Source organism: Oncorhynchus gorbuscha, linkage group LG25 (genome assembly GCF_021184085.1).
Source record: "Oncorhynchus gorbuscha isolate QuinsamMale2020 ecotype Even-year linkage group LG25, OgorEven_v1.0, whole genome shotgun sequence".
Taxonomy (NCBI): domain Eukaryota; kingdom Metazoa; phylum Chordata; class Actinopteri; order Salmoniformes; family Salmonidae; genus Oncorhynchus; species Oncorhynchus gorbuscha.
The window spans coordinates 36,696,972-36,716,410 of NC_060197.1; the positions used below are offsets into that span (position 1 = coordinate 36,696,972).

At 44.8% G+C, this 19,439-nt stretch overlaps 1 protein-coding gene across 1 annotated transcript; it reads right to left on the reverse strand.

The window, feature by feature from the left end:
* Nucleotides 1-2,967: 2,967 nt before the first annotated feature.
* LOC124014500 (G-protein coupled receptor 26-like) lies at nt 2,968-13,986 on the reverse strand. Its single transcript, XM_046329575.1, has 3 exons — nt 12,964-13,986; nt 12,658-12,771; nt 2,968-4,708 (listed from the first exon to the last, which is right to left on the reverse strand). The coding sequence occupies exons 1-3, from the start codon at nt 13,629-13,631 to the stop codon at nt 4,471-4,473; spliced, it is 1,020 nt and encodes a 339-aa protein (XP_046185531.1). The 5' UTR covers nt 13,632-13,986; the 3' UTR covers nt 2,968-4,470.
* Nucleotides 13,987-19,439: the final 5,453 nt, after the last annotated feature.

The following is a 19,439-nucleotide window of genomic DNA, read 5'->3' on the forward strand; positions in this document are numbered from 1 at the left end:
TGCTCAACTTACCCGGTCCCGTGCTCAACTTACCCTGTCCCGTGCTCAACTTACCCTGTCCCACTGCTCAACTTACCCTGTCCCGCTGCTCAACTTACCCTGTCCCGTGCTCAACCTACCCTGTCCCACTGCTCAACAACCCTGTCCCGTGCTCAACCTACCCTGTCCCGTGCTCAATCTACCCTGTCTCAACCAAAGCATAGAGCAAATGCATATTTATTTAACTAGCCAAGTCAGTTAAGAACTGATTCTTATTTACAATGACGGCCTAGGAACAGTGGGTTAACTGCCTTGTTCAGGGGCAGAAAGACAGATTTTCAGCTCTGGGATTCGATCTAGCAATCTTTCGGTTAATGGCCCAACGCTCTAAACACTAGGCTACCTGCCACCCCCATCAATGACTCCATCAAGCTTGTGTAGAGTCACAAGCTTGATGGAGTCGTTGTGTGGTATGAATATGGTACTAAATACTTGACTATTGACTACTTTAATACACATATAAGTTCATTTGTCCCAATGATTTTGCTCCCGTAAAAAGTACAAAAAGTGTCATCTGTAAACGGATCACACGAAATGGATGAAAAGCTCAGTCTGACCTTTAACCTCATAGTCATTGTTTGATTTCAAATCCAAGCTTTTGGAATATAGAAAAAAATGCTTTACTGTCCCCAAAATTATTGAGGGCACTGTGTGTATGTGTGTATATATATATATATATATACACACACACACACACACACACACACACACACACACACACACACACACACACACACACACACACACACACACACACACACACACACACACACACACAGTGGGGTCTGTAATTTTTATCATAGGTACACTTCAACTGTGAGAGACGGAATCTAAAACAAAAATCCAGAAAATCACATTATGATTTTTAAGTAATTAATTTGCATTTTATTGCATGACATAAGTATTTGATCACCTACCAACCAGTAAGAATTACGGCTCTCACAGACCTGTTTTTCATTAAGAATCCCTCCTGTTCTCCACTCATTACCTGTATTAACTGCACCTGTTTGATCTCGTTACCTGTATAAAAGACACCCATCCACACACTCAATCAAATAGACTCCAACCTCTCCACAATGTCCAAGACCAGACAGCTGTGTAAGGACATCAGGGATAAAATTGTAGACCTGCACAAGGCTGGGATGGGCTACAGGACAATAGGCAAGCAGCTTGGTGAGAAGGCAACAACTGTTGGTGCAATTATTATCTCACCTCGTGGGGCATCAATGATCATGAGGAAGGTGAGGGATCAACCCAGAACTACACGGCAAGACCTGGTCAATGTCCTGAAGAGAGCTGGGACCACAGTCTCAAAGACAACCATTAGTAACACACTACGCCATCATTGATTAAAATCCTGCAGCGCACGCAAGGTCCCCCTGCTCAAGCCAGCGCATGTCCAGGCCCGTCTGAAGTTTGCCAATGACCATCTGGATGATCCAGAGGAGGAATGGGAGAAGGTCATGTGGTCTGATGAGACAAAAATAGAGCTTTTTGGTCTAAACTCCACTCGCCGTGTTTGGAGGAGGAAGAAGGATGAGTACAACCCCAAGAACACCATCCCAACCGTGAAGCATGGAGGTGGAAACATCATTCTTTGGGGATGCTTTTCTGCAAAGGGGACAGGACGACTGCACCGTATTGAGGGGAGGATGGATGGGGCCATGTATCACGAGATCTTGGCCAACAACCTCCTTCCCTACTTAAGAGCATTGAAGATGGGTCGTGGCTGGGTCTTCCAGCATGACAACGACCCGAAACACACAGCCAGGACAACTAAGGAGTGGCTCCGTAAGAAGCATCTCAAGGTCCTGGAGTGGCCTAGCCAGTCTCCAGACCTGAACCCAATAGAAAATCTTTGGAGGGAGCTGAAAGTCCGTATTGCACAGTGACAGCCCCGAAACCTGAAAAATCTGGAGAAGGTCTGTATGGAGAAGGTCTGTATGGAGAAGGTCTGTATGGAGGAGGTCTGTATGGAGGAGTGGGACAAAATCCCTGCTGCAGTGTATGCAATCCTGGTCAAGAACTACAGGAAATATATGATCTCTGTAATTACAAACAAAGGTTTCTGTACCGAATATTAAGTACTGCTTTTCTGATGTATCAAATACTTATGTCATGCAATAAAATGCAAATTAATTACTTAAAAATCATACAATGTGATTTTCAAGATTTTTGTTTTAGATTCAGTCTCTCACAGTTGAAGTGTACCTATGATAAAAATGACAGACCTCTACATGCTTTGTAAGTTGGAAAACCTTCAAAATCAGCAGTGTATCAAATACTTGTTCTCCCCACTGTTGTTAGAACACTATATCGCCCTGGAAGGAGTGATGCTGAATGTAAAAAAAAATACAAATAAATGGCCCAATTTACCTCACTCTCCCCTACATATCCTACTGCTGGACATTCATATTGTATTATTTGAGGTGTGGTGGCACAAGCATTGAACAGCCTCTGGCACCTTGCAAAACAGTCGCTGATGAATCTGTCAGCATGAAATCCCCAGATTGGCATTAGATATTAGATATGCTTCTACATGTCTTGTCATATGGCCATAAATATATCAAAGGATGCTTGTTATTTGACAGCTTTATTGCACATTTTTCACCAACAGCTTTACTCACACACTGCCAAAGTACAGCAAGTGGCATAGGCCTGCATAATGAAATACACGTGTGCTTGGTGCATCTAAAATGAATCAGGTTCTGATAAAGCAACTATTGAAAAGCCAAACAGTCATATATTGAATTCTGGCACGAACACAATAACGTGTTTTAAAGCACTTACTTGAACATAACATAACATTCTTCTGCTATAGAACGTCTCATTTATTTGAAGATCATTTTAACAAATACATATTATGGTTTCTCATACAGTGCAAAATAGTTTGATAAAGATAACATCCGGTATTTATAAATATCCATATCAACATTTCCAGCAATCACCTGCCAGAATAAAGTATTACAATATACACAATAGTACAAATCCATTTCATTCAAAATTACCTTAATACCTGCAGTACATTCAGTTACAACACGCTACCATAGTAAACATGACGGCATTTGCCTTTGGCTGTTATAACTAGTAGCTCTGAGAGAAATACAAAGTGCATCAATATCCAGTGATTGATGTGAAATTGTGAGCAACTGCAGTAGTAGTCTAAAACACAGTCCATAGGCTACATAACATGGTTATCTAGTTGGCAGCATTTGCCACAGCAAGTACCATTCATTGAAAAGTTCACATTTTAACTTCAAGAAATGAATTGGTGCCCCTTGAAATTGCACCAGTGCCCGAATGGCTACTGGTCAGCCGCTAGCAAAGCTTTCCCATCTTCCACTCTGTCCAGTTGACAGACATAACCTCGGACCCCCAGAAAAGACATCTTGCGAAATTTGCCAGATCCTCCATTAAGTTCTGGGGGAGATGTGTTATAAAATATATTAATGAGACCAGCAAAGTCTCCACCCCTCTATATGAAAACTCTCAGACAGTTTATGGGCAAGTCTGTGGCCCAAAATGTCCCCTCCCCTTCCGAAATTCGAACGATGCGAGCACCTGCAAAATCGTGATTTGTCCAAGTGGTCAGTGATGAAAAATCAGAGTACCGGAACAAAGTTCCTCGTTAGTCATGGCATCCCACAGTCTGTCAACAGCTTCTACTACCATTTATGTTACGTGCATCTGTCCACGAGAGATTAATAACCTTAATAGCACGTTCCTATATTCTATACGGGTGTCAAGAGGTCTGTAAATGTGGCTATGACATCTCCTTTATAAAGAGGTTATTATGTTATAAAAGCCCACTAGCATTCAGACTCTTGTGGAGTCTGTGGAGTTTATGAATCGACCGAACCCCTGGCTGATTCAATAACATTGATTCATTTGATTCTGGCTCTGGGCGTGTGTGTGTGTGTGTGTGTGTGTGTGTGTGTGTGTGTGTGTGTGTGTGTGTGTGTGTGTGTGTGTGTGTGTGTGTGTGTGTGTGTGTGTGTGTGTGTGTGTGTGTGTGTGTGTGTGTGTGTGTGTGTGTGTGTGTGTGTGTGTGTGTGTGTGTGTGTGTGTGTGTGTGTGTGTGGTTCTGCCAGTGAATCATGGATCATCAGACTCCCTTGTTTACCAGTATCGTCTGGAGCAAATGTCCCTGAACGCGATCATTCTCTGTGCAGTCTATCCGTCTTGCCCTCTCTTCCACTGTCTACCCCGCCTGTTTTTCTGCTGTCTCCTTCTATCCACCTCATCCACCTCTTCCCCTCCCACAACCTCCCTCTCTCTCTCTCGCTCTCTCCTATTTCCTACAATCCCTTTTTCTTCAATCTCTCTCTCTTGCTCTCTTCCTTCTCTCGCTCACCTCCCTCTTTCCATGAGGAAACCTTTATTTTGGGTCTGTCTGTCTGTGGTATATTTGTTATGTCCATGATGGTGACATTAACTGATCCTCTGGAGAGAGTAGTCATTCTCTGTGTCCAGAGAGCTGTTGTGGCCAGATGAGGGGTACAGGTCACGACGCAGCAACCGGTTGACAATGCTAACCAGGACCTTCTTGTACTGTAGACGCAGGAGGGAGTAGGCAAAGGGGTCGGACGCCGCCTTGCTGTATGTCAGGCACTTACTGACAATTCCCCAGTGGCGGTTGATTCCCACGAAGGGAAGCAGCTCGGTCAACCTGAGGAGAAGGCAGAGGTCAAGTTAGAGTTCGCAAATAGCCTTTTAGAAAGGGCAAAAGTTATCCAATATTCAAAGCATGGTATTTATCTTGCAGGCAGTTGTTCTGTTTGCTTTTGAGAGTGTTTGGTGATAATTCAGTTGGTATTCTATGAAATGCCATGAGGCTCTATGGTTACAAGGTAGAATAGAATAAATTAGGATATACGGATGGGCCAGAAAACCAGCTTTGGCAACAAGCCTTATACGTTAGGAAAAAAAGAATGTATGAAAGTATTTCTTCAAAATAAATATGTATAAACTGAACATTGCTACAATATTCTTGCCCATAGGTACAGTGGGGCAAAAAGTATTTATTCAGCCACCAATTGTGCAAGTTCTCTCACTTAAATAAATGAGAGAGGCCTGTAATTTTCATCATAGGTACACTTCAACTATGATATACAAAATGAGAAGAAAAATCCAGAAAATCATATTGTAGGTCTTCACAAGGTTTTCACACACTGTTGCTGGTATTTTGGCCCATTCCTCCATGCAGATCTCCTCTAGAGCAGTGATGTTTTGGGGCTGTTGCTGGGAAACATGGACTTTCAACTCCCTCCAAATATTTTCTATGGGGTTGAGATCTGGAGACTGGCTAGGCCACTCCAGGACCTTGAAATGCTTCTTACGAAGCCACTCCTTCGTTGCCAGGGCTGTCATGTTTGTCATTTTTTATCATGTCTCGTCCCTGTGCTCCCCATTCTATTCGTTTCCCTCTGCTGGTCTTATTAGGTTCTTTCCCTCTTTCTATCCCTCTCTCTCCCCCCCTCCCTCTCTCACTCTCTCGCTCTCTCTTCTCTCTATCGTTCCGTTCCTGCTCCCAGCTGTTCCTATTCCCCTAATCATCATTTAGTCTTCCCACACCTGTTCCCGATCCTTTCCCCTGATTAGAGTCCCTATTTATTCCTTTGTGTTCCGTTCCTGTCCCGTCGGTTCCTTGTTTAGTATTCACCATGCTGTGATTGCGTTTCGCCCTGTCCTGTCGTGTTTTTGCTGTGATTGTGTATCGCCCTGTCCTGTCGTGTTTTTTGCCTTCATCAGATGCTGCGTGTGAGCAGGTGTCTCTGTCAACTACGGCCTGCGCCTACCCGAAGCGACCTGCAGTCTGTGGCCGCTTCTCCAGTTATTCCCCCTCTACAGACTAGAGGATTTCTGTTATTCCCTGTTTGGACTTGAATAAACTCTGTTTCTGTTAAATCGCTTTTGGGTCCTCTTTCACCCGCATGACAGAAGGAACCGACCAAGGAATGGACCCAGCGACTTCAGACGCTCGTTACACTGCCGTCAAGATCCAAGGAGCCATGCTCGGCAGACACGAGCAGGAATTGTCTGCTGCTCGCCATGCCGTGGAGAACCTGGCCGCTCAGGTTTCCGACCTCTCTGGACAGTTCCAGAGTCTACGTCTCGTGCCACCTGTTACTTCCTGGCCTGCCGAGCCTCCAGAACCTAGGGTTAATAACCCACCTTGCTACTCCGGGCAGCCCACTGAGTGCCGCTCCTTTCTCACGCAGTGTGAGATTGTGTTCTCTCTCCAACCCAACACATACTCTAGAGAGAGAGCTCGGGTTGCTTACGTCATTTCACTCCTTACTGGCCGGGCTCGAGAATGGGGCACAGCTATCTGGGAGGCAAGGGCTGATTGCTCTAACAAGTTCCAGAACTTTAAAGAGGAGATGATTCGGGTTTTTGACCGTTCAGTTTTTGGTAGGGAGGCTTCTAGGGCCCTGGCTTCCTTATGCCAAGGTGAACGGTCCATAACGGATTATTCTATTGAGTTTCGCACTCTTGCTGCCTCTAGTGAGTGGAACGAGCCGGCGCTGCTCGCTCGTTTTCTGGAGGGACTCCACGCAGTGGTTAAGGATGAGATTCTCTCCCGGGAGGTTCCTTCAGATGTGGACTCTTTGATTGCTCTCGCCATCCGCATAGAACGACGGGTAGATCTTCGTCACCGGGCTCGTGGAAGAGAGCTCGCATCAACGGTGTTTCCCTGCTCCGCATCGCAACCATCTCCCTCCTCTGGCTTTGAGACTGAGCCCATGCAGCTGGGAGGGATTCGCATCTCGACTAAGGAGAGGGAACGGAGGATCACCAACCGCCTGTGCCTCTATTGCGGAGTTGCTGGACATTTTGTTAATTCATGTCCAGTAAGAGGCCAGAGCCCATCAGTAAGCGGAGGGCTACTGGTGAGCGCTACTACTCAGGTCTCTTCATCTAGATCTTGTACTACTATGTCGGTCCATCTACGCTGGACCGGTTCGGGTGCTACATGCAGTGCCTTGATTGACTCTGGGGCTGAGGGTTGTTTCATGGACGAAGCATGGGTTCGGAAACATAACATTCCTTTCAGACCGTTAGACAAGCCTACGCCCATGTTTGCCTTAGATGGTAGTCATCTTCCCAGTATCAAATTTGAGACACTACCTTTAACTCTCACAGTATCTGGTAACCACAGTGAGACTATTTCTTTTTGATTTTCCGTTCACCGTTTACACCTGTTGTTTTGGGTCATCCCTGGCTAGTATGTCATAATCCTTCTATTAATTGGTCTAGTAATTCTATCCTATCCTGGAACGTTTCTTGTCATGTGAAGTGTTTAATGTCTGCCATCCCTCCCGTTTCTTCTGTCCCTACTTCTCAGGAGGAACCTGGCGATTTGACAGGAGTGCCGGAGGAATATCATGATCTGCGCACGGTCTTCAGTCGGTCCCGAGCCAACTCCCTTCCTCCTCACCGGTCGTATGATTGTAGTATTGATCTCCTTCCGGGGACCACTCCTCCTCGAGGTAGACTATACTCTCTGTCGGCTCCCGAACGTAAGGCTCTCGAGGATTATTTGTCTGTGTCTCTTGACGCCGGTACCATAGTGCCTTCTTCTTCTCCGGCCGGGGCGGGGTTCTTTTTGTTAAGAAGAAGGACGGTACTCTGCGCCCCTGCGTGGATTATCGAGGGCTGAATGACATAACGGTTAAGAATCGTTATCCGCTTCCCCTTATGTCATCAGCCTTCGAGATTCTGCAGGGAGCCAGGTGCTTTACTAAGTTGGACCTTCGTAACGCTTACCATCTCGTGCGCATCAGAGAGGGGGACGAGTGGAAAACGGCGTTTAACACTCCGTTAGGGCATTTTGAGTACCGGGTTCTGCCGTTCGGTCTCGCCAATGCGCCAGCTGTTTTTCAGGCATTAGTTAATGATGTTCTGAGAGACATGCTGAACATCTTTGTTTTTGTCTATCTTGACGATATCCTGATTTTTTCTCCGTCACTCGAGATTCATGTTCAGCACGTTCGACGTGTTCTACAGCGCCTTTTAGAGAATTGTCTCTACGTAAAGGCTGAGAAGTGCTCTTTTCATGTCTCCTCCGTTACTTTTCTCGGTTCCGTTATTTCCGCTGAAGGCATTCAGATGGATTCCGCTAAGGTCCAAGCTGTCAGTGATTGGCCCGTTCCAAGGTCACGTGTCGAGTTGCAGCGCTTTTAGGTTTCGCTAATTTCTATCGGCGTTTCATTCGTAATTTCGGTCAAGTTGCTGCCCCTCTCACAGCTCTTACTTCTGTCAAGACGTGTTTTAAGTGGTCCGGTTCCGCCCAGGAGCTTTTGATCTTCTAAAAGAACGTTTTACGTCCGCTCCTATCCTCGTTACTCCTGACGTCACTAGACAATTCATTGTCGAGGTTGACGCTTCAGAGGTAGGCGTGGGAGCCATTCTATCTCAGCGCTTCCAGTCTGACGATAAGGTTCATCCTTGCGCTTATTTTTCTCATCGCCTGTCGCCATCTGAGCGCAACTATGATGTGGGTAACCGTGAACTGCTCGCCATCCGCTTAGCCCTAGGCGAATGGCGACAGTGGTTGGAGGGGGCGACCGTTCCTTTTGTCGTTTGGACAGACCATAAGAACCTTGAGTACATCCGTTCTGCCAAACGACTTAATGCCCGTCAAGCTCGTTGGGCGTTGTTTTTCGCTCGTTTCGAGTTTGTGATTTCTTACCGTCCGGGTAGCAAGAACACCAAGCCTGATGCCTTATCCCGTCTGTTTAGTTCTTCTGTGGCTTCTACTGATCCCGAGGGGATTCTTCCTTATGGGCGTGTTGTCGGGTTAACAGTCTGGGGAATTGAAAGACAGGTTAAGCAAGCACTCACGCACACTGCGTCGCCGCGCGCTTGTCCTAGTAACCTCCTTTTCGTTCCTGTTTCCACTCGTCTGGCTGTTCTTCAGTGGGCTCACTCTGCCAAGTTAGCTGGTCATCCCGGTGTTCGAGGCACTCTTGCGTCTATTCGCCAGCGCTTTTGGTGGCCGACTCAGGAGCGTGACACGCGCCGTTTCGTGGCTGCTTGTTCGGACTGCGCGCAGACTAAGTCGGGTAACTCTCCTCCTGCCGGTCGTCTCAGACCGCTCCCCATTCCTTCTCGACCATGGTCTCACATCGCCTTAGACTTCATTACCGGTCTGCCTTTGTCTGCGGGGAAGACTGTGAGAGCCGCCAATAAACGCAGGATTAAGAGTCCAAGGTATTGTTGCGGCCAGAGAGTGTGGCTTTCCACTCGCAACCTTCCTCTTACGACAGCTTCTCGTAAGTTGACTCCGCGGTTCATTGGTCCGTTCCGTGTCTCCCAGGTCGTCAATCCTGTCGCTGTGCGACTGCTTCTTCCGCGACATCTTCGTCGCGTCCATCCTGTCTTCCATGTCTCCTGTGTTAAGCCCTTTCTTCGCACCCCGTTCGTCTTCCCTCCCCCTCCCGTCCTTGTCGAGAGCGCACCTAATTACAAGGTACATAAGATCATGGACATGCGTTCTCGGGGACGGGGTCACCAATACTTAGTGGATTGGGAGGGTTACGGTCCTGAGGAGAGGAGTTGGGTTCCGTCTCGGGACGTGCTGGACCGTTCACTCATCGATGATTTCCTCCGTTGCCGCCAGGATTCCTCCTCGAGTGCGCCAGGAGGCGCTCGGTGAGTGGGGGGGGTACTGTCATGTTTGTCATTTTTTATCATGTCTCGTCCCTGTGCTCCCCATTCTATTCGTTTCCCTCTGCTGGTCTTATTAGGTTCTTTCCCTCTTTCTATCCCTCTCTCTCCCCCTCCCTCTCTCACTCTCTCGCTCTCTCTTCTCTCTATCGTTCCGTTCCTGCTCCCAGCTGTTCCTATTCCCCTAATCATCATTTAGTCTTCCCACACCTGTTCCCGATCCTTTCCCCCTGATTAGAGTCCCTATTTATTCCTTTGTGTTCCGTTCCTGTCCCGTCGGTTCCTTGTTTAGTATTCACCATGCTGTGATTGCGTTTCGCCCTGTCCTGTCGTGTTTTTGCTGTGATTGTGTATCGCCCTGTCCTGTCGTGTTTTTTGCCTTCATCAGATGCTGCGTGTGAGCAGGTGTCTCTGTCAACTACGGCCTGTGCCTACCCGAAGCGACCTGCAGTCTGTGGCCGCTTCTCCAGTTATTCCCCTCTACAGACTAGAGGATTTCTGTTATTCCCTGTTTGGACTTGAATAAACTCTGTTTCTGTTAAATCGCTTTTGGGTCCTCTTTCACCCGCATGACAAGGGCGGTGTGTTTGGGATCATTGTCATGCTGAAAGACCCAGCCACGTTTCATCTTCAATGCCGTTGCTGATGGAAGGAGGTTTTCACTCAAAATCTCATGATACATGGCCCCATTCATTCTTTCCTTTACACGGATCAGTCGTCCTGGTCCCTTTGCAGAAAAACAGCACCAAAGCATGATGTTTCCACCCCCATGCTTCACAGTAGGTATGGTGTTCTTTGGATGCAACTCAGCATTCTTTGTCCTCCAAACACGACGAGTTGAGTTTTTACCAAAAAGTTATATTTTGGTTTCATCTGACCATATGACATTCTCCCAATCTTCTTCTGGATCATCCAAATGCTCTCTAGCAAATTTCAGACGGGCCCGGACATGTACTGGCTTAAGCAGGGGGACACGTCTGGCAATGCAGGATTTGAGTCCCTGGCGGCGTAGTGTGTTACTGATGGTAGGCTTTGTTACTTTGGTCCCAGCTCTCTGCAGGTCATTCACTAGGTCCCCCCGTGTGGTTCTGGGATTTTTGCTCACCGTTCTTGTGATCATTTTGACTCCACGGGGTGAGATCTTGCGTGGAGCCCCAGGTCGAGGGAGATTATCAGTGGTCTTGTATGTCTTCCATTTCCTAATAATTGATCCCACAGTTGATTTCTTCAAACCAAGCTGCTTACCTATTGCAGATTCAGTCTTCCCAGCCTGGTGCAGGTCTACAATGTTGTTTCTGGTGTCCTTTGACAGCTCTTTGGTCTTGGCCATAGTGGAGTTTGGAGTGTGACTGTTTGAGGTTGTGGACAGGTGTCTTTTATGCTTTATAACAAATTCAAACAGGTGCCATTAATACAGGTAACGAGTGGAGGACAGAGGAGCCTCTTAAAGAAGAAGTTACAGGTCTGTGAGAGCCAGAAATCTTGCTTGTTTGTAGGTGACCAAATACTTATTTTCCACCATAATTTGCAAATAAATTCATAAAACTTCTGATGAGAGCCAGAAACAGGTGACCAAATACTTATTTTCCACCATAATTTATACATAAAAATACAATGTTATGTTATTTTCTGGATCTTTTTCCCTGATTTTGTCTGGCAGTTGAAGTGTACATATGATGAAAATTACAGGCCTCTCTCATCTTTTTAAGTGGGAAAACTTGCCCAATTGGTGGCTGACTAAATACTTTTTTTGCCCCACAGTATATGCAGGAATGCCAATGAAGCAGTTGAGTGAGAATAGTAGAATACACAAGGTGCAATTTCTAAATTTGGTTGTGCATCAGCTATTTTACTCTTGTTATGTCAGTCACTGATAGTCAGTCAATTAGCCCATGTCAGCTAACATTTGTTTGATTGCTAAGTTACTTTAGTGGCCAGCTATCTAAACGTTTTCTCAAATTACCGGCCGGGGGACCCCGTTGATTTTTTTAGCCAGTCTCATATTAAAACTGCAAACATTTATTTCCAACCCATGGCAAAATGTGTAGAATTTCAGGAAATTAGCTTTAAAATAGCAACATTTTCTCTACAGCCCATGGCAAAATGTGTAGAATTGCATAAAATTAACTCTAAACTAAACAAAATTCTCTCCATTATCAAGAGGGAGGCCACTAAACTGTTTTGCTTGCAATATGTGTGTGGGGGAGGGGGGGGTGCTTATTTGAATCCCCGAGCTGACTAGGATAAATCTACCGATGTGCCCTTGAGCAAGGTACTTAACCCTAATTGTTCCTGTAAGTCGCTCTGCATAAGAGAGTCTGCTAAATAACTAAAATGTCAAATGTAAACTACAATGCTATATTCCCTCTAGGCCAAGCTTTTCCAAACTCGTTTTTTGCTCCATGACTACACAGCTGATTCAAATAATCAAAGCTTCATGACGAATTGGTTATTTGAATCAGCTGCTCTATGTCATGCTGTGTGTTGGTGGAAATGAATGCCTCTGTGTGCTAACTGTCGTCTCATGGGGGTCCAGTGAAATGACATGACGACAGATAATTGATGGTTTAATGAAGGATGTATCAGATACAGATGGAGATCATAAATGCACAACAACAAAAACGAATCGGGTGAAATTGAATTAAACTTTAATTTGTGCATTGCTCAACCTTACATGAGACCTGCCTCATCTTTCAACTGAATGTTGCTGATCATTTGTCTGTGATTTTGCTGGGGTGGCAAAGTTATTAAACAGAGTAAACCTTGCGATGATAGCCTTTACCTTTACTGTTCATAAACCCAGTTGTATTATCAAAGAGTGTTCACCTGGGGATGTGTTAATCTCATAACCTATATAATAACCCCTTTAATGATGTGTCTAAGGTAGGTGAATGACACTCCTGTTTGTTCAGCTGCCTGTCTCCCCTTGACTGGAAACCCACTTACCTCGTAATAACATAGGGAGCAAAACAGATGATGAATGACCCAATGAAAATGCTGATTTTCTTGGTGGCTCTCTGTTTCCTTCTCTTTTGTTCTACCAGACACCTTTGTTTCACACTGAAAATAGGAATTAACTGATATTAGTCCAGCAGAATAAATGACGAAACATTCTACATTTGAATTTTTTTAAATGAACACCTACAGTAAGTATGTTTCCCCAGGATTTAATCTATAGCTTACTGTAAAGCTAACATTGCACATTGTAACGGCAATTGATCGCACACCTCTTAAGTAAAGGAGCATACGTACGATGGGTGAATATCCACCAGCAAGAACAGCGTCTGCATGGTTATAACGTCAATCCTCTTGCAGTGGAAGCGTGCAACTTTTAGCACCTTCAAATATGTGAAGCACAGGATCAGCAGGGAGAGCATGAAACTACTGGCGTGGAAAACGACGGTGAAAATTGTAAACTTGATCCTGTCGCTCTCTTCGCTCAAGTGCAATGTGCACGAGGCGTAAATGTGGCTATAGTCAACCCAGGAGAACAGGAGGGCGATGAGGGAAAACGTGAGAGAGTGGAGCCACGAGTAGCACATCATGATCACTGCGTCCTTGTAGCGCATTTTACTGGAGTAACTCAAGGGGAACACCACTGCTATCCAGCGGTCTATACTGAGTGCTGCCATACTCAACATAGTGTTCGCAGTCAAACAGGTCTCCAGAAAGCTCACTGTATGGCAAAGGCAATCTCCAAAAGGCTGGTGGTTTCTGACAATCCCTACCAATGTCGATGGCATGTTTAAAAGGGTGATAAGTATGTTGCAAAAAGACAGGTTCATGATGAATATACCCGGTACCTGTCGGCGGATCTCGGTGCTCTGGACAAAACATAGCAGCACCAGCAAGTTCGACAACAACGAGACAATTGCGACCACAACAATGAACAACGTGAAGATAATTTCCGCAAAGTCCATGTCTCACTTGAAAAAGTCCACTTGCGTTTTGCATGCACCTGTAGATAATATACACTTAATATCCACCATGATTGCACCGTCGTTTATCTCCAAGGTCGTGATTCCAGAATGTAACTCCAACAAGTTTCGCCGTCTCCAAGTTGGTGGAGCGCTGTCCAGAGTGCTGAAGTGGGGAGACCGCGCGCGCCCCACGAGCGCCAGACCATTTCGTTTCTTTAACCGTGTGGAGTTTTCTACTCCCACACCACTCAAGTATGTGTAACAGAATTTGATGGCATGTGTAACTGAGCGTTTGGGTAACACATGGGCAAATGTTTCGTATCTCCGCTCCCTTCTACGACTACCTCAGCATGAAAACAGTGAGACTGCGACGCACGCCACTGCCTTTGTGCGCAGAACATGCGTACTAAACCAGATGACTGTTTGGAGCCTGCCCTGTTTAGTGCAAATTCGTTTGAATGTTAATGTTACAATTAGCTATCACGTGAGGAAAAATAGAACGTCATCCATTTACAACATTGGGGAGTTATTTTGGTTCCTCCATTGATTCATTCGATATTTTAGTCTTTTACGAGTGTGTTTGTGAGGTCATACACATCAGAACACAGATATGATTATTGTTAATTCACAGAAACAACTTCCCTTCATCCGTATCTATTGATGACACTTTCCCAAGTCGATAGTGGCGAAGCGACACGTGACGCAATGATAGGCCTACATGAGGGATATCCAATAATTTGGCGCGTCTCCCGTGGCCAAAGGGCACCCTGTGCACATTGGAGCGGCGAGTAAAGGAAACAGGCTAATATATCTGTTTCACTCTTATGAATTATTCATTAACCCTGAGCAATTGTGTAAGGTTGTCACAGCTGAAATATGTCTCACGTGTTTAGTAGTAAAAACAAAAATGCATATCACCAATAATGGCCTATAAGGAATTCATGGTTGGAAGAGAAGGCACATAACTTCCTTGCTTAAAACCACGGAGCCACAATAGTTAGATTCCTTCATTATAATATGATGTAGTATTTCACTGGAGATGGGCATGTCAAAGAGAGGCATACCATAAAAATGATGACTTTTACCTCATCTGGAGGGAAAGTAGAGCACATCCCTAGCAGCCTACTAGCATCATTTACATGCCAGAGACTAATTAACTAATCACTGATGCTAATGAAGTAAATGTTATATGGGGATCTGAAAAACCCATCCTGATGATGATGATGATGATGTGCCACCTTACTACTATAAGCCTCATCGGCAGCCTCAATGATGTAAGTTCAGGATATTTTATCAAACATAAAGTGAAGTTTAACAGCTTTGTTGTTACCGAACTCCAAAATCCAGAATAACAGCACTGCAATGGACAACAGACTGATATCAGCCAATGGGGTCCAATGAAGGTCAGTCTCTTATAGCTATGGGTTTTGCCAGTCCAATTGTATTTTTAATTTTTGTTATTATTCCACAAGGCGTAATCAAATCCAGCCCCCACAGAGTCCATCTGGCTCGTATCATTACAATCAATAATATGATAAATGTACTGTTAAAATATAAAATACAGTATGCAATACCATGTACTGTTAAAATATAAAATACAGTATGCAATACCATGTACTGTTGAAATATAAAATACAGTATGCAATACCATGTACTGTTAAAATATCAAATACACTATGCATTACCATGTACTGCCGCTATTGTATGTATAGGCTCTGCAAATTAATATGAATCTTTTGTACCGGTTTTTATGAGCTGCACTAAGCCAAATTCCCTACCACTTCAGTTGGTATGGCAATGAATTATTCAATCTTGAATCTTGAACATTTCCAGTTCTGAACCAGTCTGCTAGTTACTGTAGACTAGTAATATCACCAGCCCCGATGAGGTTAAGGTACTATAGTTCACATAACTCCTCAATAGCAGTAATGAGACACCATTTGAAGGGTCCTGGGGTAGTGTGTGAGGTATTGCACAGTTCACGTAGTTGGATTTGTTAGCCCAGCTATTTAAAGACAACAGGTCTGAAGTAATAACATCTCTGAGTTTACACTGACGGTGACCTCGTTAAAGGAGGGCTCTGCTATTTGATTGATGGTCTTTCTTGGTTCACAGGATCTATGAGGACTTACTGAAGAGTGAAAGTGCATACATCCATAAAAGACGGTACATGTTTGACAGGCTAGTCTAATGGGGATTGCACACTTCCCACTGGGCACACACTGGTTGAATCAACGTTGTTTCCATCCCATTTCAATGAAATTACGCTGAACCAATGTGGAATAGACGTGGAATTGACGTCTGTGTCCAGTGGGTTGACATCACCCCACGTATCAATAGTGGATGTGTAATGTCCTCTAAGCAAGCAGGTGGATTCACACAGTTGGCACCAACTAAAAATGGATCCTGGAAATGAAGAGGTGTCTGTCAGTCAATTCAATGCATTGAGTTTGCACTTCCATATTGCTTGCAATGTGCATCACGGTGTTCAGGCTTTCTTTCCATTCAGGTGTGAGACAATGTACTTTAGCTGTTTTGTAACCATCGTTGAGCTTCACACAAACCAATAGACATGGCACCGTAGTAGAGTAACTAACGTGCTTCAGATGACCAAAAGAAGTGGCGTTATTTCCCTGTTATTCCCCGAAGGCTGACAATGTAACTGGGATGTCAGTTGGTGTGTACCTATACTGTAGCAACCTTAACATAGAAGCCTTTTGTGAAGTACATGAAAGTACTCTAATTTTAAAAAAGGGTTCCAAAAGGGTTATTCAACTGTCCCATAGGATAACCCTCTGAAGAACCCTTTGTGGTTCCAGGTAGAACCCTTTTTTGGTTCCAAGTAGAACTCTTTTGGGTTCCATGTAGAACCCTTTGTTTAAAGGGTTCTACATGGAACCCCAAAAGAGTTCTACTTGGAACCAAAAATGGTTTTGACATACAATCAACACCATCCTAAGGCAGTAATTTGACATACAGTGTATCTTATGCCATTCGAACCTGAATGGAAAGTAATAGAAACGTAGCCAATGGGAGTGCAGCTATAGACATAGGCTAGGCCAGAGCCATGTACTGTACATTTTATGTAAATATTAGTCAAAAGTTGTCACACCTACTCATTCCAGGGTTTTTCTTTATTTTTTATTATTTTCCACATTGTAGAATAATAGTGAAGACATCAAAACTATGAAATAACACATACGGAATCATGTAGTAAACAAAAAAGTGTGAAACAAATCAAAATAAATTTTAGATTCTTCAAAGTAGCCACCCTTTGCCTTGGTGACAGCTTTGCACACTCTTGGCTGTATATGTATATATTTAGCATATAAATATATGGCTCTGGGGTAGGCTAATGTTTATTGGCAGCTCTGTGTATTGTTTACAGGAAATAGCAGCCAGGGACAGATGGCCTGCCTATAGCATATCTACCTTACAGAGCAGTGTATGACACCATACCTGAAACCCCAGACACTAGAACAATAAACTCATAACAGCTTCCAAGTCAAGCATACTGACATTTAACTGCCTATACATAGATGTGTGACACTTCATTTAACCTTTTGTTTATTTGTCAGTTGACTGTGAACAAGACACCGGGTTGTCATTTTTAATAGCTACCTTGAAAGAGGCAAATGGCATAACAAAGACTTGAAGAAAGACTGGAAAATAACAATCCATTAAAAATAATGAGGTCCTTGCATTCTATATTTAAAGGGGAACTCCACCCCAAAATTGGACTTTGATCTGGGCCACATTCAACAGGGCACAACCATTTGGTCCCAAGAAACAAAGAGATCTTCTGTTGAATCTGACAATTAATCTTAATGGCTGTGCAGTCGTCTCAAATAAAACTGTGAAGGACCTTGGCGTTACTCTGGACCCTGATCTCTCTTTTAAAGAACATATCAAGACCATTTCAAGGACAGCTTTTTTCCATCTACGTAACATTGCAAAAATTAGAAACTTTCTGTCAAAAAATGATGCAGAAAAATGAATCCATGCTTTTGTCACTTCTAGGTTAGACTACTGCAATGCTCTACTTTCCGGCTACCCGGATAAAGCACTAAATAAACTTCAGTTGGTGCTAAATACGGCTGCTAGAATCCTTCCATTACATTACATTACATTTAAGTCATTTAGCAGACGCTCTTATCCAGAGCGACTTACAAATTGGTGCATTCACCTTATGACATCCAGTGGAACAGCCACTTTACAATAGTGCATCTAAATCTTTTAGGGGGGTGAGAAGGATTACTTTATCCTATCCTAGGTATTCCTTAAAGAGGTGGGGTTTCAGGTGTCTCCGGAAGGTGGTGATTGACTCCGCTGTCCTGGCGTCGTGAGGGAGTTTGTTCCACCATTGGGGAGCCAGAGCAGCGAACAGTTTTGACTGGGCTGAGCGGGAACTGTACTTCCTCAGTGGTAGGGAGGCGAGCAGGCCAGAGGTGGATGAACGCAGTGCCCTTATTTGGGTGTAGGGCCTGATCAGAGCCTGGAGGTACTGAGGTGCCGTTCCCCTCACAGCTCCATAGGCAAGCACCATAGTCTTGTAGCGGATGCGAGCTTCAACTGGAAGCCAGTGGAGAGAGAACCAAAATAATAATAATTTGATCATATTACTCCAGTGCTAGCCTCCCTACACTGGCTTCCTGTCAAAGTAAGGGCTGGCTTACTGGAGAGTCACTGGCTTACTGGGGCTCTCTCATGCCGTCCCTGGAAGGGGTGTGTCACCTGAGTGGGTTGATTCACTGATGTGGTCATCCTGTCTGGGTTGGCGCCCCCCCTTGGGTTGTGCCATGGCGGAGATCTTTGTTGGCTATACTCAGCCTTGTCTCAGGATGGTAAGTTGGTGGTTGAAGATATCCCTCTAGTGGTGTGGGGGCTGTGCTTTGGCAAAGTGGGTGGGGTTATATCCTTCCTGTTTGACCCTGTCCGGGGGTGTCCTCGGATGGGGCCACAGTGTCTCCTGACCCCTCCTGTCTCAGCCTCCAGTATTTATGCTGCAGTAGTTTATGTGTCGGGGGGCTAGGGTCAGTTTGTTATATCTGGAGTACTTCTCCTGTCCTATTCGGTGTCCTGTGTGAATTTAAGTGTGCTTTCTCTAATTCTCTCTTTCTCTCTTTCTTTCTCTCTCTCGGAGGACCTGAGCCCTAGGACCATACCCCAGGACTACCTGACATGATGACTCCTTGCTGTCCCCAGTCCACCTGGCCATGCTGCTGCTCCAGTTTCAACTGTTCTGCCTTATTATTATTCGACCATGCTGGTCATTTATGAACATTTGAACATCTTGGCCATGTTCTGTTATAATCTCCACCCGGCACAGCCAGAAGAGGACTGGCCACCCCACATAGCCTGGTTCCTCTCTAGGTGTCTTCCTAGGTTTTGACGAAGGGCTATATGAATACATTTGATTTGATTTGATTTGGAATGTTCAGACGGATAGATATTTTGTGTAACAGCATTGGCTCTCTGATATGTGGCGTGAGAAATCCTGTCATGTTCATTACATGTTCTCCCTCCTTTGACTGTTGCTTCTCACCTTTTGAGAGTACTTCATATAATTATTTTACCCCAAACTGTCCCAACTAGCCTAAACAATCATAGAACAGCACAGTACCTCAGCTCACAGAATAATAGTCTTAATAGCCATATAACCTTCACTCCAGCCAGTAGTTTTGGAGTGAGTGACTCTTCTGTGTTTTATGAGACATCTGGTGTGAAATGTTATTGAAAATCAAAGCTTAGTACTGCCTAACAGTGTGCTGGCAGACAAAGCAGTGTGAAAATAGCTCTCATGAGTCG

Excerpts from the sequence above, each read along its gene's own strand:
- LOC124014500 (XM_046329575.1), bottom strand. The coding sequence starts at position 13,631 with ATGGACTTTGCGGAAATTATCTTCACGTTGTTCATTGTTGTGGTCGCA. Across the intron at positions 12,772-12,963 it reads CTGGTGGATATTCACCCATC|TGTGAAACAAAGGTGTCTGG; the intron begins GTACGTATGCTC and ends TCCTATTTTCAG. Across the intron at positions 4,709-12,657 it reads GCTCCCTATGTTATTACGAG|GTTGACCGAGCTGCTTCCCT; the intron begins GTAAGTGGGTTT and ends CCTTCTCCTCAG.